General features: G+C 42.4%; 7 protein-coding genes and 1 long non-coding RNA gene across 16 annotated transcripts in view; 6 read left to right on the top strand and 2 right to left on the bottom strand.

Annotated features, from left to right (window-relative positions):
* The window catches only part of LOC111454296 (protein trichome birefringence-like 2), a 5,552-nt gene extending 3,084 nt beyond the window's left edge, over nucleotides 1-2,468 (top strand). Inside the window, exons 2-6 of the mRNA XM_023095727.1 lie at nucleotides 1-834; nucleotides 1,031-1,223; nucleotides 1,298-1,488; nucleotides 1,604-1,762; nucleotides 1,831-2,468. The exon at nucleotides 1-834 is cut by the window's left edge and continues 1 nt beyond it. Of these exons, the coding sequence (XP_022951495.1) occupies nucleotides 44-834; nucleotides 1,031-1,223; nucleotides 1,298-1,488; nucleotides 1,604-1,762; nucleotides 1,831-2,173 (1,677 nt within the window). The 5' untranslated portion in view covers nucleotides 1-43 and the 3' untranslated portion in view covers nucleotides 2,174-2,468. The remainder of the gene's footprint in view (nucleotides 835-1,030; nucleotides 1,224-1,297; nucleotides 1,489-1,603; nucleotides 1,763-1,830) is intronic.
* Nucleotides 2,469-5,053: 2,585 nt separating this feature from the next.
* Nucleotides 5,054-7,204, top strand: LOC111454302 (2-phytyl-1,4-beta-naphthoquinone methyltransferase, chloroplastic-like). 2 transcript variants are annotated; one of them, XM_023095737.1, is made up of 9 exons: nucleotides 5,054-5,515; nucleotides 5,616-5,680; nucleotides 5,769-5,859; nucleotides 5,950-6,038; nucleotides 6,125-6,136; nucleotides 6,211-6,344; nucleotides 6,503-6,564; nucleotides 6,675-6,774; nucleotides 6,889-7,204. In XM_023095737.1, exons 1-9 carry the CDS (start codon nucleotides 5,324-5,326, stop codon nucleotides 6,987-6,989), a joined length of 846 nt encoding a protein of 281 aa, XP_022951505.1. In that variant the 5' UTR covers nucleotides 5,054-5,323; the 3' UTR covers nucleotides 6,990-7,204. The 2 variants fall into 2 exon arrangements, with proteins under 2 accessions (XP_022951505.1, XP_022951506.1); XM_023095738.1 differs by lacking the exon at nucleotides 6,125-6,136 and having other exon boundaries at nucleotides 5,058-5,515.
* A 106-nt stretch (nucleotides 7,205-7,310) lies between these two features.
* LOC111454294 (cysteine-rich receptor-like protein kinase 2) lies at nucleotides 7,311-10,334 on the bottom strand. Its single transcript, XM_023095724.1, has 7 exons — nucleotides 9,474-10,334; nucleotides 9,264-9,383; nucleotides 9,025-9,167; nucleotides 8,722-8,932; nucleotides 8,404-8,638; nucleotides 8,131-8,281; nucleotides 7,311-8,034 (listed from the first exon to the last, which is right to left on the bottom strand). Exons 1-7 carry the CDS (start codon nucleotides 10,240-10,242, stop codon nucleotides 7,690-7,692), a joined length of 1,974 nt encoding a protein of 657 aa, XP_022951492.1. The 5' UTR covers nucleotides 10,243-10,334; the 3' UTR covers nucleotides 7,311-7,689.
* A 592-nt stretch (nucleotides 10,335-10,926) lies between these two features.
* Nucleotides 10,927-15,355, bottom strand: LOC111454292 (cysteine-rich receptor-like protein kinase 2). Of its 4 annotated transcripts, XM_023095721.1 has the most exons (9): nucleotides 14,866-15,355; nucleotides 14,678-14,771; nucleotides 12,757-13,555; nucleotides 12,563-12,676; nucleotides 12,335-12,474; nucleotides 12,021-12,231; nucleotides 11,699-11,933; nucleotides 11,443-11,593; nucleotides 10,927-11,328 (listed from the first exon to the last, which is right to left on the bottom strand). In XM_023095721.1, exons 2-9 carry the CDS (start codon nucleotides 14,705-14,707, stop codon nucleotides 10,984-10,986), a joined length of 2,025 nt encoding a protein of 674 aa, XP_022951489.1. In that variant the 5' UTR covers nucleotides 14,708-14,771; nucleotides 14,866-15,355; the 3' UTR covers nucleotides 10,927-10,983. The 4 variants fall into 4 exon arrangements, with proteins under 4 accessions (XP_022951489.1, XP_022951488.1, XP_022951490.1 ...); XM_023095720.1 differs by having other exon boundaries at nucleotides 14,678-15,355; XM_023095722.1 differs by having other exon boundaries at nucleotides 14,673-15,355.
* LOC111454303 lies at nucleotides 11,184-12,860 on the top strand. Of its 4 annotated transcripts, XR_002712400.1 has the most exons (4): nucleotides 11,184-11,277; nucleotides 11,427-11,856; nucleotides 12,014-12,080; nucleotides 12,161-12,860. It is a non-coding gene; the product is annotated as an uncharacterized LOC111454303 (long non-coding RNA). The 4 variants fall into 4 exon arrangements; XR_002712401.1 differs by lacking the exon at nucleotides 11,184-11,277 and having other exon boundaries at nucleotides 11,766-11,856; nucleotides 12,158-12,860; XR_002712402.1 differs by lacking the exon at nucleotides 11,184-11,277 and having other exon boundaries at nucleotides 11,768-11,856; nucleotides 11,958-12,080; nucleotides 12,158-12,860.
* Nucleotides 13,879-17,619, top strand: part of LOC111454300 (lipase) — a 7,981-nt gene continuing 4,240 nt past the window's right edge. Inside the window, exon 1 of the mRNA XM_023095733.1 lies at nucleotides 13,879-13,896. The gene's annotated coding sequence lies outside the window, so the exon portion shown is untranslated. The remainder of the gene's footprint in view (nucleotides 13,897-17,619) is intronic.
* Nucleotides 15,035-15,511, top strand: LOC111454582 (pectinesterase inhibitor 12-like). Its single transcript, XM_023096082.1, has one exon. The coding sequence runs from the start codon at nucleotides 15,035-15,037 to the stop codon at nucleotides 15,509-15,511; it is 477 nt and encodes a 158-aa protein (XP_022951850.1).
* Nucleotides 15,518-17,619, top strand: part of LOC111454297 — a 3,191-nt gene continuing 1,089 nt past the window's right edge. Inside the window, exons 1-5 of one of the 2 annotated variants that reach the window (XM_023095729.1) lie at nucleotides 15,648-16,539; nucleotides 16,625-16,711; nucleotides 16,811-17,023; nucleotides 17,147-17,311; nucleotides 17,479-17,532. In XM_023095729.1, coding sequence (XP_022951497.1) covers nucleotides 16,327-16,539; nucleotides 16,625-16,711; nucleotides 16,811-17,023; nucleotides 17,147-17,311; nucleotides 17,479-17,532 — 732 coding nt within the window. In that variant the 5' untranslated portion in view covers nucleotides 15,648-16,326. Of the gene's footprint in view, nucleotides 16,540-16,624; nucleotides 17,024-17,146; nucleotides 17,312-17,478; nucleotides 17,533-17,619 lie in introns of both variants that reach the window. The other variant, XM_023095728.1, reaches the window with a different exon arrangement.

Genomic DNA, 17,619 nt, shown 5'->3' on the forward strand with positions numbered 1-17,619 from the left:
CCCCCCCCCATTCAACGTACGCCCCGCCCCCCTCACCCAGGCCATGGACCCCAGGAAACTTGGCTTCCCGGACCAGATTTTGTCGCCGAGGCGACGAGTTGTCCCTGGATTTGGTCTTGGCATTAGCATTTCTCTTATTTTTCTTAGCTTTCTTTTGCTTTATAGATCCTCTCGTGGCAACTATTTCTTCCCTGTTTATTACCGCTCCACTCCCGTTGATTCTCTCTTTTCTTCCTGGTGTTTCTCCTTTTCATCTCCGTCCTTGTCTGATTTAACTTCTAAATCTTCCAAGTTCCCGGCCCATGCTGCTCCCACGCCACCCGTTCGGCCAATTCCTCCCCAAATGGCGTCGCCCTCCAATCATACGCTCAACACCAATGGGAGCTTTAAACTCAATGCCCATCCGCCAAATGGGTCGGGAATTGGAAATGGATCCATTCCCACCCGAGGAAAGTTGGGCCCTGGGAAGGAAAATGAAGAGAGAACCCCGAGTAACTCCATTTCTTCGAAAAACGATACTACTCTATATCAGGAGGAGAATATTCATTCTTCCAATGCTGACGACAAGAATGCGTCAGAAGGAAATGGAGGAAGAAACTCAAGCGAGAGAATTCAAATTACCAACAACTCTCAACCGATGGGCGCATCAAATGACAGCTTCGATGAGGAATGTGACATCTTTGATGGTAAATGGGTGAGGGACGATTCGAAGCCATATTATCCTCCAGGTTCTTGCCCTTACATTGATAGAGACTTTGACTGTCATCTTAATAGGAGGCCAGATGATGGATATGTCAAATGGAAATGGCAGCCAAATGGGTGCAACATTCCAAGGTATTTCTTTAATCGAATCCCCTGGCCCTGGTCCTTCAATTACTTTCATGAATATGCTTGTTCTTCTTGATATTCTGCTGATTAGAATGGTCCATGTCTGGTGAATGAATGAATGAATGAAATGCTTCTCCTCAGTAATACATTTGAGTTTATAAACCTCTTTCCTAATATCCCTTTTGAACTCTGGTGCTTGCAGTCTGAACGCAACACATTTTCTAGAATTATTGAGGGGAAGAAATCTGGTGTTTGTTGGGGACTCATTGAATAGGAACATGTGGGAGTCTCTGGTGTGCATTCTTCGTCATAGTATTGCCCACAAGGAAAGAGTGTATGAGATATCTGGAAGGACAGACTTCAAGAAGAAGGGCTTCTACGCCTTCCGGTTTGAGGCAAGTTTCAAACCATGTTTCTTCAGTTTGTGATGTTTTCAACTCATCTTTGTTTTGTTTTGCTGTATGTGCAGGACTTTAATTGTTCCGTGGATTTTGTTAGTTCTCCATTCCTTGTTAGGGAATCTACATTCGAGAGAGACAACGAAACGATGGAGACATTAAGATTGGATGAAATGGACGAGACGACCGAAATGTACCGTGATGCGGACGTTCTAGTGTTTAATACAGGCCATTGGTGGACTCATGAGAAAACCTCTAGGGGGTACGTATTGTAGTGATCATCATCTTGGCTGGATCCAAGGTTTTGAGGGTTTTGTGGTTTTGAGGGTTTTGAGGGTTTTGTGGTGAAGTGTTTTTGTTTCCCTCCTGTTTTGCAGGGAAAACTATTACCAAGAAGGCAACCATTTGCACCCGAGACTGAAGGTGTTGGAAGCGTTTAAGAGGGCTCTCACCACTTGGGGTCAATGGATAGACAACAACGTTGATGGAAATCGAACTCTGGTTTTCTTCAGAGGGTATTCATATTCGCACTTCAGGTATGTATCAAAGAATTGGAGGCGTGTGTGTTTGAAAATGTGTGTTTGAAAAATGTGTGTGTTGGCAGTGGTGGGCAGTGGAACTCGGGGGGTCAATGCGACAATGAAACGGAGCCAATATATAAGGAAGCATACTTGGGGAAGTACCCAAAGAAAATGAGGGCTCTGGAGTATGTGATGGGGGAGATGAAAACGCGGACGTCCTACTTAAACATCACCAGGATGACTCATTATCGGAAGGATGCGCACCCTTCCATTTATAGAATGGAATACAAGACGGAGGAAGAAAGACGTGCAAGTGTGGGAGTTCAAGATTGCAGCCATTGGTGCTTGCCCGGGGTACCCGACACATGGAACGAGCTGCTTTATGTGTCTCTCTTAAGGATGGCCAACAAATTTTGGAGAGACTAACCTCCAAAATTTGCAAATCACCACCGTTTCCTTTTTTTTTTTTTTTTTTTTTTTGTTTCCCATCCATTCTTTTTGTCATCTGTGTATTTTTTGTTGGGTTTTGGAGTGAAGGTGTATGTATCAAATGGTTGTTTAATGGTTTTAGGTTGGTTCTGAGCAACGTGATCATGCCTGCCTGCCCATCGTTGAGGAAAATACAGGCTGCTGACTCATTAGATTGCCGTGCAAATGTAGAGGAACAAGCATCATACTTGTAAATTCTATAATAGAATTTCAAATATTTCTTTCTAATTTTGTTAAACTAGAACAAATTAATATTAGAAAAAGAAGGGTGATGTTTGATTATAGGAGCAGCCATAGTGAAATCATAAAATGATTATGGAAGGTGAGATTTTAGGGCAGTGAGAGTGACAGTGGACAGGTGGAGGAGCCTGATTTGGTGCAAGTTTATGATTAGCAGGGCACCCGCAGGATTGGGGGGAGACAGAGATCGTGGGCTTTGACTAAGTCAATGACAGTTCTATTCTTATTTTTATCTATGCCCACCTGCTGCCGGCTTATCATTGAATCGCTTACCCTAATATTTTCCATGTTTTGTATTTTACATATTTTTGTTACTAAAAAACGGTACTTTTGAATTTAGGAAAATCATGCCAGGTAAATGGTTGAATCACAACACTCCATAAATAATTTTTTACAATAATTTTTAAATGGTTCTGAAATTAATTTGTTTTGGGGTCAGGTTGGAGCTCCTCCGGAGGTACCCAGCTTGCCGGAGCTGGGCGAGTTCATGGTAATTGTGGTCCCTCCTCTCATTCAATTTGGGCATGCTTTGCGTTGTATTCATTGAATTCAAATTATCTGTGTCCGGATAGGAAGCGTACTGCGAAATCACACCTCTCAACCCATTTTAATGAAGCTTCCTCCTTCTTCAATACCATTATTATTATCTCAATCTTGTAATGATGCCAATGCTTACACTTGTGGTGGAGCCACATTGGTAGGTTGAAGCTACATTTCGCAAAGCAGAAGCAGAAAGGAAAGCTGCCTAAAGAGGGAAGGGAAGTACTGCTGGAGTGGTGGAATGTTCACTACAGATGCCCCATATCCTACGGTATCATCTCCACCACAAAATTAAGCTACTTACCGCATACTTTTGTTAACCGTGTTTTTTGTTTGTGAACAATCCTCCCAGGAAGCCGATAAGATTGCGCTGGCAGAGGCAACGGGACTACACCCCAACCAAGCTAACAATTATGGATACCTTCTCGCATTCTGGCTAATCATGTGCCTCAACAATCTTACGCTACGCTGGAGTGCTGAGAAAGAATGAGGTCCAAATGCCTTTCATATCACTCCCTCTCCTAAGCCAATATAGTTTACCATATATCTCCATTGCATTTCTCTCTCTTCTATATTTCTTATTTCGTCAACATTGATTATGGGAATGTTAATCAAACTTCTACTCCTTTCTTGTGTGTTTAATCAAAGTTTGGATGAATAAATAAATCTGACGCTCTCAAGTAGAACACGAAAACATAGATGAACCGATGTCACATTTGAATAAGGTAGGTAGATAGTGTGGTGGTCGTGTTACAAGATGTATTCAGGCTTTCAAATGCCAAATCTAAATTTTAAATCTTGGTTTGAATCCTAGGAATGAGACTCCATCTTGTTTGGTAACGCCTTCTTTTCTATGAACACCTCACCATAATTGATCCATGTACTATCGTAGCGGTTTAGAGAACCCAACTTACTTAGTGCCACAACCATACTACGAAGAGAGAACAATGTGACCCTCCCATCGAGACAAGCAAAGCGGCGATCCTCAAGAGGCACCCATCTGACCACGTGTGGGCCAATATAGAAGAATGTCATGATGCGACCGAAGAGGACAGTGCGTCATCCAATACACCAGTCATAAGCAAGATAGAGACAATGAGTAGATATAAATATCACATATGAGCTTGTTGAAGGGTTGGGTAGACTCTCCGGCCTTAACCTCGAAAGTCGAGGTTCTAAAAGGGATTTGGGCATGTGATTTTGGAGTTAAGTATGAAATATGAATGCTCCCAAATTTTGTGTCAATTAGACATTGAACAGACGCTCCACGACATCGTAGGACTGTTCACTAAAATCACGTCTACTCTGGGAGAATTGGAAATGCCTCAAAATGTACTATATGAGAGACATGGTGTCAACTCTCTACCTCTGGACCATGTGACCTAAGCGAGCTACCCTGTGGCACATGTGCATGTCATGGAGAGGGGGAATGTGGCACGACGAGTATCTCGAGCGACTTCCTTTGAAAGAGGTTTTTCAAGGATAGTATTGGGCGGCACGGGCGTATCGGTATTGCGCCCTAGCCCGCATGTCGAAGGTTGAATTATACACCCATTATCTGCTATGTTATCTGTAAATGACATGACATGGGCACGGGAGGGCCAATGCCTCAATAGAACCTGGATGGATGGATGTTCAAGATGTCCCAATAAAATGAGCGACACGTGGGCCCATTCTCGATGACATAGTCAAGTGAGTTATGATGGTCGGCGATACCCGGAGACTTGGGATGGCGTCAAGATATATGAGCCATGTCGATTGGAAACCAAGATGACAAAATGAGATGTGATGTTGCACTAAATGCCTTAGCTTAGTGTAGAGGCAAATTGGTTGTGTCGCAGACGAAACATGCACGCACAAGCCGTGTGGTTGAACGAGCTTAGATCCCGCACAAGCGATGTTCGGTTGTTCGGTTGGCAAAGACAAACTTCACCTAGGAATCGATGAAGCCACAAAGTCAAAAATATAGATAGCGCTTGAGGGTCGTGTGCCAAGATCACAACTCCTCGAGTAAGACTGACAATTAGTAAGGAAAGCTTATTTAGGGAAAAAAACCGTTTTGGTTGATTCAAGGCGTTCACCACTAAATCCACTGTTTTCTTATTTGGCGATTAGTTTTCTTGATGGAAAGCAGAAAAGGATTTCTTTTAACCATTCTATTCATTCAATAATTTATAAATTATTTAGAGGGCCACATAAACAGAGGCTCGGTCAAGGCACTTGAGAACCGCCATTTATTCCCTCTTTTTAATTATTTTTCTAATTGTTGGTAAACGTGAACCGGATAAGTTGGATTCGGGGGGGCAGATGGTATATGCAGCCAACTCAAATCTGCTGCCATATAATTCTCCGGCCATCTGCAATCGCATGGCTTCCTCCCTTCCGCTCCAACTCCGTCTTCCTCCTCCAACCAATCCGCCTTTTCTGCGTCACCGCCCGATTCAATGCGCTGCCGACCGCCAGGCATTGTTCAACCGTATTGCGCCTGTCTATGATAACGTCCGCTTACTTTTTTTTTTTTTTTCCCTAACCTACTCCATGCTTTCCTGTTTACTTTTCCCCTCTTGAACCCTTACTCTTCTTTGTGCTTCGAATTTAGTTGAATGACTTACTCAGTTTGGGTCAGCATCGTATTTGGAAACGAATGGCCGTCTCGTGGAGCGGGTATGCAATGTTCTCGTTTTCTGATGCGGAATTACCTTTTCTCTTCTTCTTCTTCTTTTCTTTTGAGCTTTCGAACATTTGGGAACAGTGCAAAGGCAGGAGACTGTGTGTTGGATATATGCTGTGGAAGCGGAGATTTAGCGTTCCTCTTATCTGAGAGAGTTGGATACGATGGCAAGGTAACCCGACGGCAACACCCCAGTTGGATTATGTGCCTATTTTGATGACCGTAGATATCTGATCATCAAATTCTTGGTGTTAATTCGCAGGTGACGGGTCTTGATTTCTCACAAGAGCAGCTAAGTATTGCTTCTTCCCGTCAAAATTCGCTATCCAAACCCTGCTACAACAACATTGAGTAAGCATTAGTGAACTTGAACAACAAATATGATAGCCTGTACTCCACTCAGTGTTTGTCTTATACAAATCGAACTATGACCATAGGGTGTTGCTGCAGTAAGAATTACAATTTTGCCTTTTGTAATTGCTTGTGGAATTATCAACCTGATACAGCTGCTGCCAAAATGAAGGTGGGTGGAAGGTGATGCTCTTAATTTGCCATTCTCTGACGGCACTTTCGATGCCATTACAATGGGCTATGGTCTGCGGAATGTGGTGGATAAACGGAAAGCTTTGGAGGAGATGCTTAGGGTACTGAAACAAGGTCATTTGCTGTATATTTTCTGTTCTTGGAGTGTGGATTTATCACTGTGATTCAACTCCAACGAATGATCTCTCTTAATTTCTTCTTGGATTCTTGGATTCTTGGATTGTGGATTTGCAGACATGTTTCTTGATTGAGAAATCAATTGGTCTTTCCAGGTAGTAAGGTATCAATTCTCGACTTTAACAAGACTACACAACCGATTACTGCTGCCATTCAGGTAATTTTATGTAAAGGCTCGGTTTTTGCTATGTGGTGCACACTGCACACTTCAAATTTAGTGAGTCTCTACTCTTTATGCTTGGTTCATATGAACTTCCTCTATGCAAGGAATGGATGATCAACAACATTGTAGTCCCAGTGGCATCTGGTTACGGCCTTGCTGAGGACTATAAATATCTATCTAAATCCATCAATGAATTTTCAACAGGCAGGCTCTCTCTCTCTCTCTCTCTTATTACTTTTTATTTTTTATTTTTAATATAATTATGTATTTTGGATCTTCCTTCAGTGTTACTCGCTGACTAAACTCGTTTTTATACAGGAAAGGAATTGGAAGAACTTGCTTTAGAAGTAGGGTTTTCTACCTCTAGACATTATGAAATTAGTGGAGGTCTCATGGGAAATTTAGTGGCATCTCGTTGATTGATATTCATGTTTTGTCTTAGTTCATTTTTCTTGATCTTAGTTCAGATTTCTTGAACTGAGCTCTTTGTGACTTGTGAGAATATGGTGTGTGGCTTCACGTCTTTTCATGCATCAAGTTCTGTGACATTTTCATTGGAGCTCTGTTTCATGCAAGTTTAAGCAACAAAAAGTATATAATTGCAATAGATGCCCCATATTTGGTTTCTAATCAATGTATAAGGTTCTGCCGGCTCCTTGTCAATGCTATTGAGTTTTCAGTGTATGCATGCATATACGAGGAATGTAATAAGTTGTAGGCCTCATAACGAAATCATTTAAATTCTAATCCTTTTATCACTGTGGTATTATTAAGGACATCATAACTCTACCACGTTCCTGATTTGATACAATGAAGATTTTGAATTATACACTTTCGGTAGAGTACAAAGCCTATTTTTACCACTCTTGGTAATGAACATTGAAGCTTGATCAGGTTGATGTATACATAATGGAGTTTTGAGAAGCTAATGTCTTGAAGAACCCAAAATCAAATCATGTGTTAATATTCTGCTCAACTGGCCTTTTGGAACATTTGGTCTTTATGGTGCATAAGAGACACCATGACACGAGGAATGCAAGCCAGTTCCCATTCTTGGGGATCTTTTTGTGTTGGGGGCTTTAGGTGAGAAAGGTGGAAGGGTTCCTAAGCTCATGGTGGTTATCTTGGATGAAAAGAACTATGGCTGAATGTGGCAGTTGAATAAGAGCCCTCTGTAATAGAACAATATTGCGAGTCCTTGCATGAGCCATCAAGTTCCATGGTCATCTCATCCATGAAAGGCGGTTTGGTGGGTGGAGGAAGGTGCTCTTCCTCCTCCATGGTCAGCATTCGTAGTACCTTCGACATTGTTGGTCGAAGAGATGGAACCTCCTGAATGCATAAGAGCCCTATGTGCACCACTCTCAATACCTCGTCCTTTACTTTTTTGTTGTAGTGATTCCGAAGATTTAGATTTGAATCAAATAGCCTCTCAACCGTGCCTGCTTGGAAATGTCTCCACATCTATTTTACCATGTGGCAGCGCAAGAGAGATGGCATATTTTTGTTAGTAGAATTTGACATTCAAGGAAGGATATGGAAAGGATTCATAGAACTTACAGCAGTGACAAGACTTTCAATATTTCCCGAGACTTGGATGCCACTGTATTGGAATCCTGTAACTATTTCTAACAAAAGCACTCCAAAGCTATAGACGTCGACCTTTTCTGTTAGCTGACCATAAGCTAGATACTCGGGAGGCATATATCCTCTGTTAGATACACAAGAAAGGAAGGGGAATGTTAATGGCACTACAAATCTTCTCTTAGCTTTCAGATAGTGAACGATGTGTTCAAATTAACAGGAAGGAATGTTATTTATGAGAAAACATACAGAGTTCCTGCAATGGCGGTGCTAATGTGACTCTTGTTCTCTTGGAAAGACCTTGCTAATCCAAAATCTGCTATTTTTGCTTGAAGCTTTAGATCGAGCAAGATATTACTGGCCTTTATATCTCTGTGTATGATTTTGTTCTCTGGATTTTCATGTAGATATATTAAACCTTCAACCGTGCCAATGATGATGTTATATCTCTTATCCCAATCAAGAGCTTTGCTGTTATTGGCACCTGTGTAAATTTTTTAGCAGCATGTTAAGGGGAAATGTTTGAATTGCTGAAATCAAAAGTATTTTGAGCGCTGGAGTATCTACCAAAAATGAAGCGATCGAGACTCTTGTTTGGCAGGAATTCATAAACAAGTAGGCTTTCAGGTCCAGAACAACTGCATCCAAGCAACCTAACCAGATTTTTATGTTCGACACTGCTGATCATGTTGACTTCATTGAAGAAATCTGCTGCTCTATGTCTGCTATCAAAGAAGAATCTCTTGACAGCAATCTCTCTTCCATCAGGTAGAGTTCCCTGCGATGCATGGGAATGAATAGTAAATGATATGTTGTTAGTCATAATTGGAGATTGCAGGTCCTGTCAAGATGGAGAGGAAGAACAACTACCTTATAAACAGAGCCAAACCCCCCTTGTCCAATCTTGTTATCGAGGCTGAAATTGTTGGTTGCTTTTTCAAGGGTTGAGTACTTGAAGTTCAAATTACTATCTTGAAGAGTTTTCGCTAACTTCTTCACATCAGCTGAACCTCCTAACGTGTAAAACATAGCATTTGAAGAAAAAGAATGTCAACTAATCTCCCCAAGGAGTGGTCACCACGATGAAACCATCAGACTTCATATCTTACCTTTCCTTTTTTTTTGAATGTATCTGCGCCTCCAGATAAAAGTACCGATCACCGCTACGATTATCATAACAACAACAGAACTCAAAATTGAAATGATGATCCCCGCAGTTATTGTCCCACCTACAGACAAAGCATGGTTGCAATTTATCAGGCAATTTTGAGAAAGGCTGTGTTTGAGTATATCTTTGATGTCGAAGGGATCAGTTTTACCTTTGGAACTATCTTTGATGTCCTTATTCAGAAAGTCTGTGTTTGAGTACCTCATGAAGCAGCCTGTGTACAACGCTCGCCCTTCCAATCGAGGTAAACACTGCTGCAGCATCGAGGCAGAAGCAATTTTCAAACACGAGCTGCAAGAGCTGTGGCTCAAACTTCTCCAGCACTGACCCAGAGCATACACGGCAGACTCCTTCGCCATCCCGGGCACAGCCACTTGAGCTTTTGCAAAGCCTTTGTTGCCTGGTGCACCGTTGACTACTTGCATCACCGCATCCCTGGCTGCTCCTCTATAGTTGGGGTCATTTTGGGTCAGGTTCCCGCAAACTGCAGTGTCTTCGGGTCCTTTGTATTCGTCAAAAAAGCTATAGTTTTCGAACCTCAAGAAGCAGCCATCGATGAATGCACGGCCACCGTTGAAAGGGAAGCACTGGGGAAGCACCGTACGTGCTTGAGAATGACACAGCACACATTCGTGGGATGAGAGATCTTCATGGCATTGGGCAAGCCCATAGCTGGCATCAGGTCCTATTCCTGTACCCGCCGTTCCAAATCCCGAAGTTGTGATTTGTTGTCTTACTTTTTCCATTGAACCAAAAAAATTTGGAACGTACGCCGTGGTGTTGTGCTCTAGTTCTTTCCCGCAAATCACTTTCACAGTTTGATCTCTTGGCTTTCCCACAGCCGAAGTTAGGTGTAGCAGAAGAATAGCGAGGACTGAAAATAGGACATATTTGCGAGCATAAACAAGGTGGATCGCCATTGAATCTGGGGTTCCGTTTGTCTGCTTGATTCTGAATAAGGAGGCTGCTGCCGCCGCCGACGACGAAGAAGGTCGGGAAGCTGCGGAATGGGTGACAGTCTGCGCGAAAGGGGGCTACGAAATATACAAGTTTAAAATATATCTGTTGAAAACGAGAAGCGATGTAATAGGAGTGGATGGTAGTAATTGACAAGAAGTCAAGGTCCGGAAGGAGGAGGAGGAGGAGGAGGAGGAGGAGAAGGAGAAACCGAGTGTGACGTTTTCCGTTTAAAATAGACCCACTCGCTGACCGTATCTATTTCAACATCTTCTGTTCAGTCAGCCTTAGAAAATTCAACAACGGCGGCTTCCTCCGTTTCTTCTCCCGCAAACAATTTATCTTGTTGACGGTTGATGATTTTTAGTTCCCTCCACAAAAAATCTGATCTTTCATTGTTACGAGTCGTCGAGGATAGTTCGAAGAAATGTGTTCCCCTGTCTGTGGCTCATTTAGCATTGCCGTCCAGAAAAGGCAAAATATTGAAGCCAGAAGTCTGGGGATGTTCTAGAATATGAAAAGAAGTCATTTGCTGCCTTAATTTGGGTACCACCGAGATGAGTGAGGAGGGATTGGGATTGGGATTGTAATTGTAGGACTGAATACTTTCAGTCTGATAATTGGATTATACGCAGTCTACACATTTCTTCATGAACCGAGCTCTAATTCCTTTCCAGTTTTTACAATTACAACTACAATTACAATTATCTGGGATGGAATGAACTATGGGTGACGCTCGCAGCCATGGAAGAACCTTCCGTGACGTTGTACTGGGACGGGGCGTCGCTGGTGTCGTTCAGTTCCATTGTCCTCTCGTCCATGAAAGGCGGGTTGGTCGGCGCTGGAAGTTTGTCTTCCTTCTTCATCAGCATCTGCAGTACCTTTGACATTGTGGGTCGCAGTGATGCAGTCTCCTGAGTGCACAGAAGTCCTATGTGCACCACTCTCAATATCTCCTCTTTTATGCTCCCACCTCCCTCCTTCTCATCAACCATCAGGTTCGGGTCGTATATCCCTTCCACTGTTCCCGATTCAAAATGCTTCCATGTCTGTTTCCCCACATCAATCATATTTATCACTCTCCTTTCTTTCTTTCTTTCTTTCTTTCTTTCTTTGTAATATACAACTACGATGAAACAACGAACAGAAGAAGAGCTACTTACAATGAGTACTATGCTTTCCAAGTAGTCCGAGGTTTCGCTCCTACTGTTTTGTATCCCAGTGATGGTCTCCAGCAAAACCACCCCAAAACTGTAGACATCAGCCTTTTCTGTTAGCTGGCCATGAGCCAAGTACTCTGGCGCCATATACCCCCTGTGGATTCACGAACGGTAGAAGCAACAACAAATGTTAAATCACTTTTGTTTTGTGTTGTTTAATTTGATACTTATTCCTTGTTATTCAAGAGAAATTACGTACAAGGTTCCGGCAATGGCAGTGCTGATGTGGCTCACATCTTCTTCAAAGGATCTAGCCAATCCAAAATCAGCAATTTTAGCTCGGAACTTTGAGTCAAGCAAGATGTTACTAGCCTTGATGTCTCGGTGAATGATCTTGGTTTTCGAGTTCTCGTGCAGGTAAGCCAAACCTTCAACTGTTCCCACGATAATATCAAATCTCTTCTCCCAATTGAGTGATCTGCCTCTGTCTCGATCTGTATGGTTTTGAAACTAATGAGAAGAGGTGTTTATAAACAATGGTTCAAGTGGATGTTTAATGAAATGAACATGTCAGCGTTTACCAAAAATGAAGCGGTCGAGGCTCTTGTTGGGAAGGAATTCATAGACGAGCAGACTTTCAGGTCCAGAACAACTACAGCCAAGCAACCTTACTAAATTTTTGTGCTCCACACTACTAATTATGTTCACTTCATTGTAGAAGTCTGCTGCTCTATGTTTGTTATTGAAGAAAAGCCTCTTCACAGCTATCTCTCTTCCGTCCGACAGAACTCCCTGCATCAACATAGACAGAAGAGGAAGGAAGGGATGGTGAGATCTCAGTGTTTGAGCTTATTAAGCTAATTGCATGTTTGAAGGTAACAATAAGAAGACTGGCCTTATAAACAGTGCCAAATCCTCCTTGTCCAAGCATGTTAGCCTCAGCAAAACATTCTGTTGACTTTTCAAGGGTAGAGTACTTGAAATTCAAGCTGCTATTGTTGAGTGTTTTCACCATCTTGTTTGCATCATTTGAACCTTTCAATACATATGGCAATCAAGTGAACATCAAGTAGAAAAGAAGAACTTATTTTCAACAAGTACAAAAGCGCTGTTTTAAATATACCTTTTCGTTTCATCTTTACATATCTGTTATTCCAGATGTAGATTCCAATCACCACACCAGCGACCAAAACAGCAATCGAGCTTACCACTGAGATTACAATTGCTATAATGTTACCTGCAGAGATCGTCCATAGTAAATTCAAGCAAGAAGCTAGTAGTGGTGGCGTATAATACAACACCAATTTTCATTCATACCTCTGAACCTTGCAGCTCGAGCTTCCCTATTTAGGAAGTCAACGCTAGAGTATCTGATGAAGCAGCCAGTGTTGAGGGCCCTTGCTTCGGAGTGAGGCAAGCATTTGAGGATAGAAGCAGAGGCGTTTTGCAAACAGGAAGTGCAGGAGCTGCGTTTCAAATTCTTCCAGCACTGAGCCAACAGGTAGACCGAGAGATTGGAGGTTCCAGGGACAGGCACTTCAACTCTGGCATACCCTCCATTGTTGGGTGCAATGTCAACTGCTCGGCCCACAGCCTGCCTGGCCGACTGCCCAAAAAGGGAGTTGGTAGTAATGGAGGTGTTGCCGCACACAGCCCTGTCCAGAGGCCCCTTGTATTCGTTATAAAAGCTGTAGTTCTCAGCCCTCATGAAGCAGCCATCCAGGAAAATTCGGCCACCATTGAAAGGAAAGCACTGAGGCAGGACAGTACGAGCTTCGGCATAACATAACACACAATCCATCAGCGACAAATCTCCGTAACATTGAGCGAGGCCGTAGTTGGCGTCCGGCCCTTTCCCTGCCAGTGCCACTCCAAAACCACCAGTTCGCATTTGATCGCTGATTATTTGCATGGTGGCAACGAAGTTTGGCACAAAAGCCGTTGTATTATGCTCTATCACGGTGGAACAAAGTATGTTCACCGTTTGGGATCTGGGGTTAGCCAGTGTGGACGTGGACTGAAGCAAGAAAAGAGCGGTGATGAAAATGATGAAGAAGCCATATGTGGGAAGAAGTGGCGATGCAGTGTTCATTGGCAGCTTCCTTTTGTGTGTGTGCTACGAATTCAAGGGAAGTATTGTATATGCAGCAAGAAGAGATAAAGAAACGTGAGAATTATATAGTACATGTATAAGGGAAGAGACGCCCATATTCATATCATGTGAGCACTTCAAAATGGAAAAGAAACCAAACATGAAGTCTGTCTTATGTGTCACCTAATTTGTTTGGTTCCAAATATTCATTCTTTTCTGTTCTTCACGGTGTTCTGTGGAAGTCAACTCAACTCGGTTTCAAGTCAATAGATTCTCTTTTCAGAGTGGAAAAAAAAACAGTATTTAAAAAAGAAAAAAACCAAACACAATAAAAATAAAGGGAAGAAAAAAAGAAAAGAAAAGGATTATGTGATTAAAAGGAGACGCGTTGTGCGCAATAAAAAAAAAAAAAGAAAAAAAAAGAGGATATTAAGGAATTGTGATCATTGAATCAACCACTTAATTGTGGCTTCACCTCCAAGTCTTAGTGGGGCAGTAGTGGTGGGTTGGACCAATACTCCATAATTCCCTTCATTCTTCCTCCTCCAAAATATCGTTCAAGACTAACACAAGATTCATAGAAGGAAGAGCAATATAAACAAAAAAGAAATGATTAAAAAATTGTTGAGTTAAAAGTTGGATGCGCAGGCTAATGGAAACACAAACCCACCACCGATGGAGCATTCAAAGGAGTAATAATACAAATGATGAGTAGAAAATGATGGAAATGGCGAAATTTCATAAATATAAAGAGAGAAAAAAAAGAAGAAGAAGAGTACCAGAGATGTGCAAATAGGGTGATTTCAGAGCTCCCCCAAAAACAATTATTGGAGTGAATATGCGTTTATACCAACTTGGATGTTACTATTTCAAACCCAATTCCACATATAAACTCATACTCAAAACTTCAAACAAAAAAGACTGTGAGGTGATGGGCCGACTGGGGTTAAATTCAACCTTTTTAGTTAAACTATAAGAACTATTTCTATGTTACAACACTTTTTCCACTTCAAGATATTGCAAAAATCATTCTACAATTATCCTATTGCAATTGCTACAACTAAACCAAAACTATAACATGCACATCAAAAAATGGTTATACATAATTTTAATTGGTAAAACCGAGAAAAAAGGAGTGTACCATACAGAAGCGGTTGGTTGGGATAGGAAGTGCATACGCAACGCATGGGATGCCAAGCAATCGCTACACTGAAGGGTAAGACTCACGAAACCAAACTATCTGTTACAGTTTTAGACCAATCAAATTCAGTATATAATAATACGGTTCTGTGATCAACAATGCAAACCCATCTTTTCAATTCAAGAAATACCACCTCCCTGTGTCTTGGAATCCAGGCGCAGACACACACACGCACTCACGCCTCGGATTGCAGGGACTGAGCTTGTCTTTTGCTTTTTAAGATAAAAAATAATAATAATAAAATAATCAAAAGAATGAGTTTCCGAAGCCATTTTTGGTGTGGTTGCTTGTTGTTGGTAGCCATGGCGGGTATGTGGGAGGGCGGGCAGGGGCAGGGGCGAGAGCTTCTGAGTCTGAATCTGGATCCGAATATGGGAGACCTGTGCGGAAAGGCAGACTACCCGGTTTTGTGTCGATCTGTGGTGAAGGGTGTGAGTAAGCCATCTGTAGCCTTAGAATCCGCGATCAGGCAGTTGATGTTGCAAACAAAAATGGCGAGGACTACAGCCAAGAGGCTGAGGAAGTCACCGGGCGTGGAGGTATGCTCCGAGACTTACCAAGACGCCTTCCGCAACCTCAAGACTTGCCTTTCAACCCTCAAAACCGGAGACAAACCTACCCTCAACATCAACCTCTCTGCAGCTTTGACCGGCTACGTCACCTGCGACGATGCCGTGGTCGAGAGAGGCGGCACTTCTCCCGTAACCCGAACAAACCTTACACTCCGCCAAATGGCCACCAACTGTTTGTACTTGTCTAGTTTGATTGGCGTTGGCTGAAACATTTGTTTGGAATTGTGTGCGCCTTGTGTTCTAGTTTTTTTCTTTTAAATTCTAGTTTTCATGAATAAGAAAAGGTGGGGATGGAGCATGCAGAAGTGGCCTGGTTTTTCCCCTTCTGCCGTTTCTTTTCTTTTAATTCTCTCTCTTTTCTATCCTCTTCCCTATGCTTTTTATGAATGTTCCATCCATATCCAACGTTGTCCCCGAAACATAAACCTGACACACATGCATACATACATACATACATTACTCATTTGGGACAATTCTGACACCAACTTACAGTCCGAACACACACCGTCGTTTTTGTTGCTCCCAAATAAATGGATTGAGATATAGTTGGTTAGTAAAGAAGGTGGTGACAGAAAGAACATCAACTTTGGAGACCACAGAATGGGAGTGCAATTCCCTTCTGCCCTCAGAACCAAAGTAAGGAATAACAACAACACATATTAATCATCTTACGCACAAGAAAGCTAAAGTTCCAGGCCTTGTACTGGAGACTGGGAACACACATACCCTCTCTCTGTTCAAAGTAAAAGAAGAAAAAAAAAGAAAAGAAGGGAGAATCCAGCATGATTTCCATCACTACCCCAGCCAACTACTTAATTTCATCCCTTTTTCTAATCTCCCTTATTAAACCACTTTCTTCCAACCCCTTCCCCAACGCCTCCTCCTCATAAACCAAACAACCTCTCCCATATCTTTCACTATGCTTGAAGGATCATCCTTTGGCCTTCTCTCAACAACAATGCTGGGCCCTGCATTTCGTTGGACATGAAACACCCTTCCAACACTTAACACTCCGCCCAAGCATGGCCTCCGCCTGCTTCTTCAACACTCCCCAGACCATTGCCATTCTTGTGCCGCTGCTTTTGCTTCTTCTTTCTTTCACAATAACTCCGGTATACTCGTCTCATATTCCTGCCACCAACCAGACTTTCCATCCCCAACAGGAATTGAACAAGTTGAAGATGATAAGAGCTCATCTGGATAAGGTCAACAAGCCTGCTGTCCACACAATTCAGGTTACTAATAACTTAATACACTACTCTGTTTCACTTCCTCCTCTGTTCACTAAAAGAACAGGACGTTTTTGTTTTGGGAATGCAGAGTCCTGACGGGGATCTCATTGATTGTGTTTTATCTCACCACCAACCAGCATTTGACCATCCGAACTTGAAGGCCCAAAAACCCTTGGTAACCGCTTACTTCCATTGCCACCCAAATTCAAAGTTCAACTGGTTCAGCCTTGAAAGGAAAGTGAATGTGAATGTAATGTTGTGTCTAAATTTGCAGGATCCACCAGAGAGACCAGAAGGACATAAGCCGCCTAGGACGGAGATAGGAAGCTTCCAATTATGGAGCATGAATGGGGAAACTTGCCCGGAAGGAACAGTTCCAATAAGAAGAACAACGGAGGAAGACATACTCAGAGCTACCTCTTTTCAGATGTTTGGAAGAAAAGTAAGAAGATGGGTTAGGAGAGAAACAAGCAGCGACGGGCATGAGGTACGATTTCCAACAAAATTAAAAGAATCCTTGTCAATTTCTTCATCTTTGAACACATCAAACTCTCGTTCTTTCTCTGACAAATGTCCTTTGTTCTTTTTCAACTTTTGGTTCTTTTTCCAGCACGCTGTGGGGTATGTGACCGGCAATCACTACTTCGGTGCAAAGGCAAGCATCAATGTGTGGGCACCTCGAGTCGCCGATCAGTATGAATTCAGCTTATCGCAAATGTGGGTCATCTCCGGCTCTTTCGGCGACGATCTCAACACCATCGAAGCCGGTTGGCAGGTATGTCTGTGTCTTAAGTCCTTAACTTCTCCCTCCCTCATCTTACTTTGTCTTTATCTCAGTTAGCTAAAGATTGGGCCGACAAAGCATGTGACTAAAGTGCCATACTATGCTCTTTTTCCATTTAAAGGATTGATACCGATGGTTTTGAAATTTTGGATCCGCAGGTTAGTCCAGAACTGTACGGAGACAATTACCCAAGATTCTTTACTTACTGGACGGTGAGATACCAACAAAAGGCTAGATTTTGTGTTGCATTCTTGTTCATTCATTCATTTACGCAAAAAAAAAAAAAAAAAAAAAAAAAA

This window comes from Cucurbita moschata, unplaced genomic scaffold (assembly GCF_002738365.1).
Source record: "Cucurbita moschata cultivar Rifu unplaced genomic scaffold, Cmos_1.0 Cmo_Scf00016, whole genome shotgun sequence".
Lineage (NCBI taxonomy): Eukaryota > Viridiplantae > Streptophyta > Magnoliopsida > Cucurbitales > Cucurbitaceae > Cucurbita > Cucurbita moschata.

Excerpts from the sequence above, each read along its gene's own strand:
- LOC111454302 (XM_023095737.1), top strand. The coding sequence starts at position 5,324 with ATGGTATATGCAGCCAACTCAAATCTGCTGCCATATAATTCTCCGGCC. Across the intron at positions 6,345-6,502 it reads GCTTAGGGTACTGAAACAAG|GTAGTAAGGTATCAATTCTC; the intron begins GTCATTTGCTGT and ends TGGTCTTTCCAG. Across the intron at positions 6,775-6,888 it reads CATCAATGAATTTTCAACAG|GAAAGGAATTGGAAGAACTT; the intron begins GCAGGCTCTCTC and ends GTTTTTATACAG.
- LOC111454294 (XM_023095724.1), bottom strand. The coding sequence starts at position 10,242 with ATGGCGATCCACCTTGTTTATGCTCGCAAATATGTCCTATTTTCAGTC. Across the intron at positions 8,933-9,024 it reads GGTTTGGCTCTGTTTATAAG|GGAACTCTACCTGATGGAAG; the intron begins GTAGTTGTTCTT and ends CATGCATCGCAG. Across the intron at positions 8,639-8,721 it reads TCTCGATCGCTTCATTTTTG|GTGCCAATAACAGCAAAGCT; the intron begins GTAGATACTCCA and ends AAATTTACACAG.
- LOC111454292 (XM_023095721.1), bottom strand. The coding sequence starts at position 14,707 with ATGCACTTCCTATCCCAACCAACCGCTTCT. Across the intron at positions 13,556-14,677 it reads TATCCCAACCAACCGCTTCT|CACACACACAAAAGGAAGCT; the intron begins GTATGGTACACT and ends TTGAATTCGTAG. Across the intron at positions 11,934-12,020 it reads CCTCGACCGCTTCATTTTTG|ATCGAGACAGAGGCAGATCA; the intron begins GTAAACGCTGAC and ends AAAACCATACAG.
- LOC111454582 (XM_023096082.1), top strand. The coding sequence starts at position 15,035 with ATGGCGGGTATGTGGGAGGGCGGGCAGGGGCAGGGGCGAGAGCTTCTG.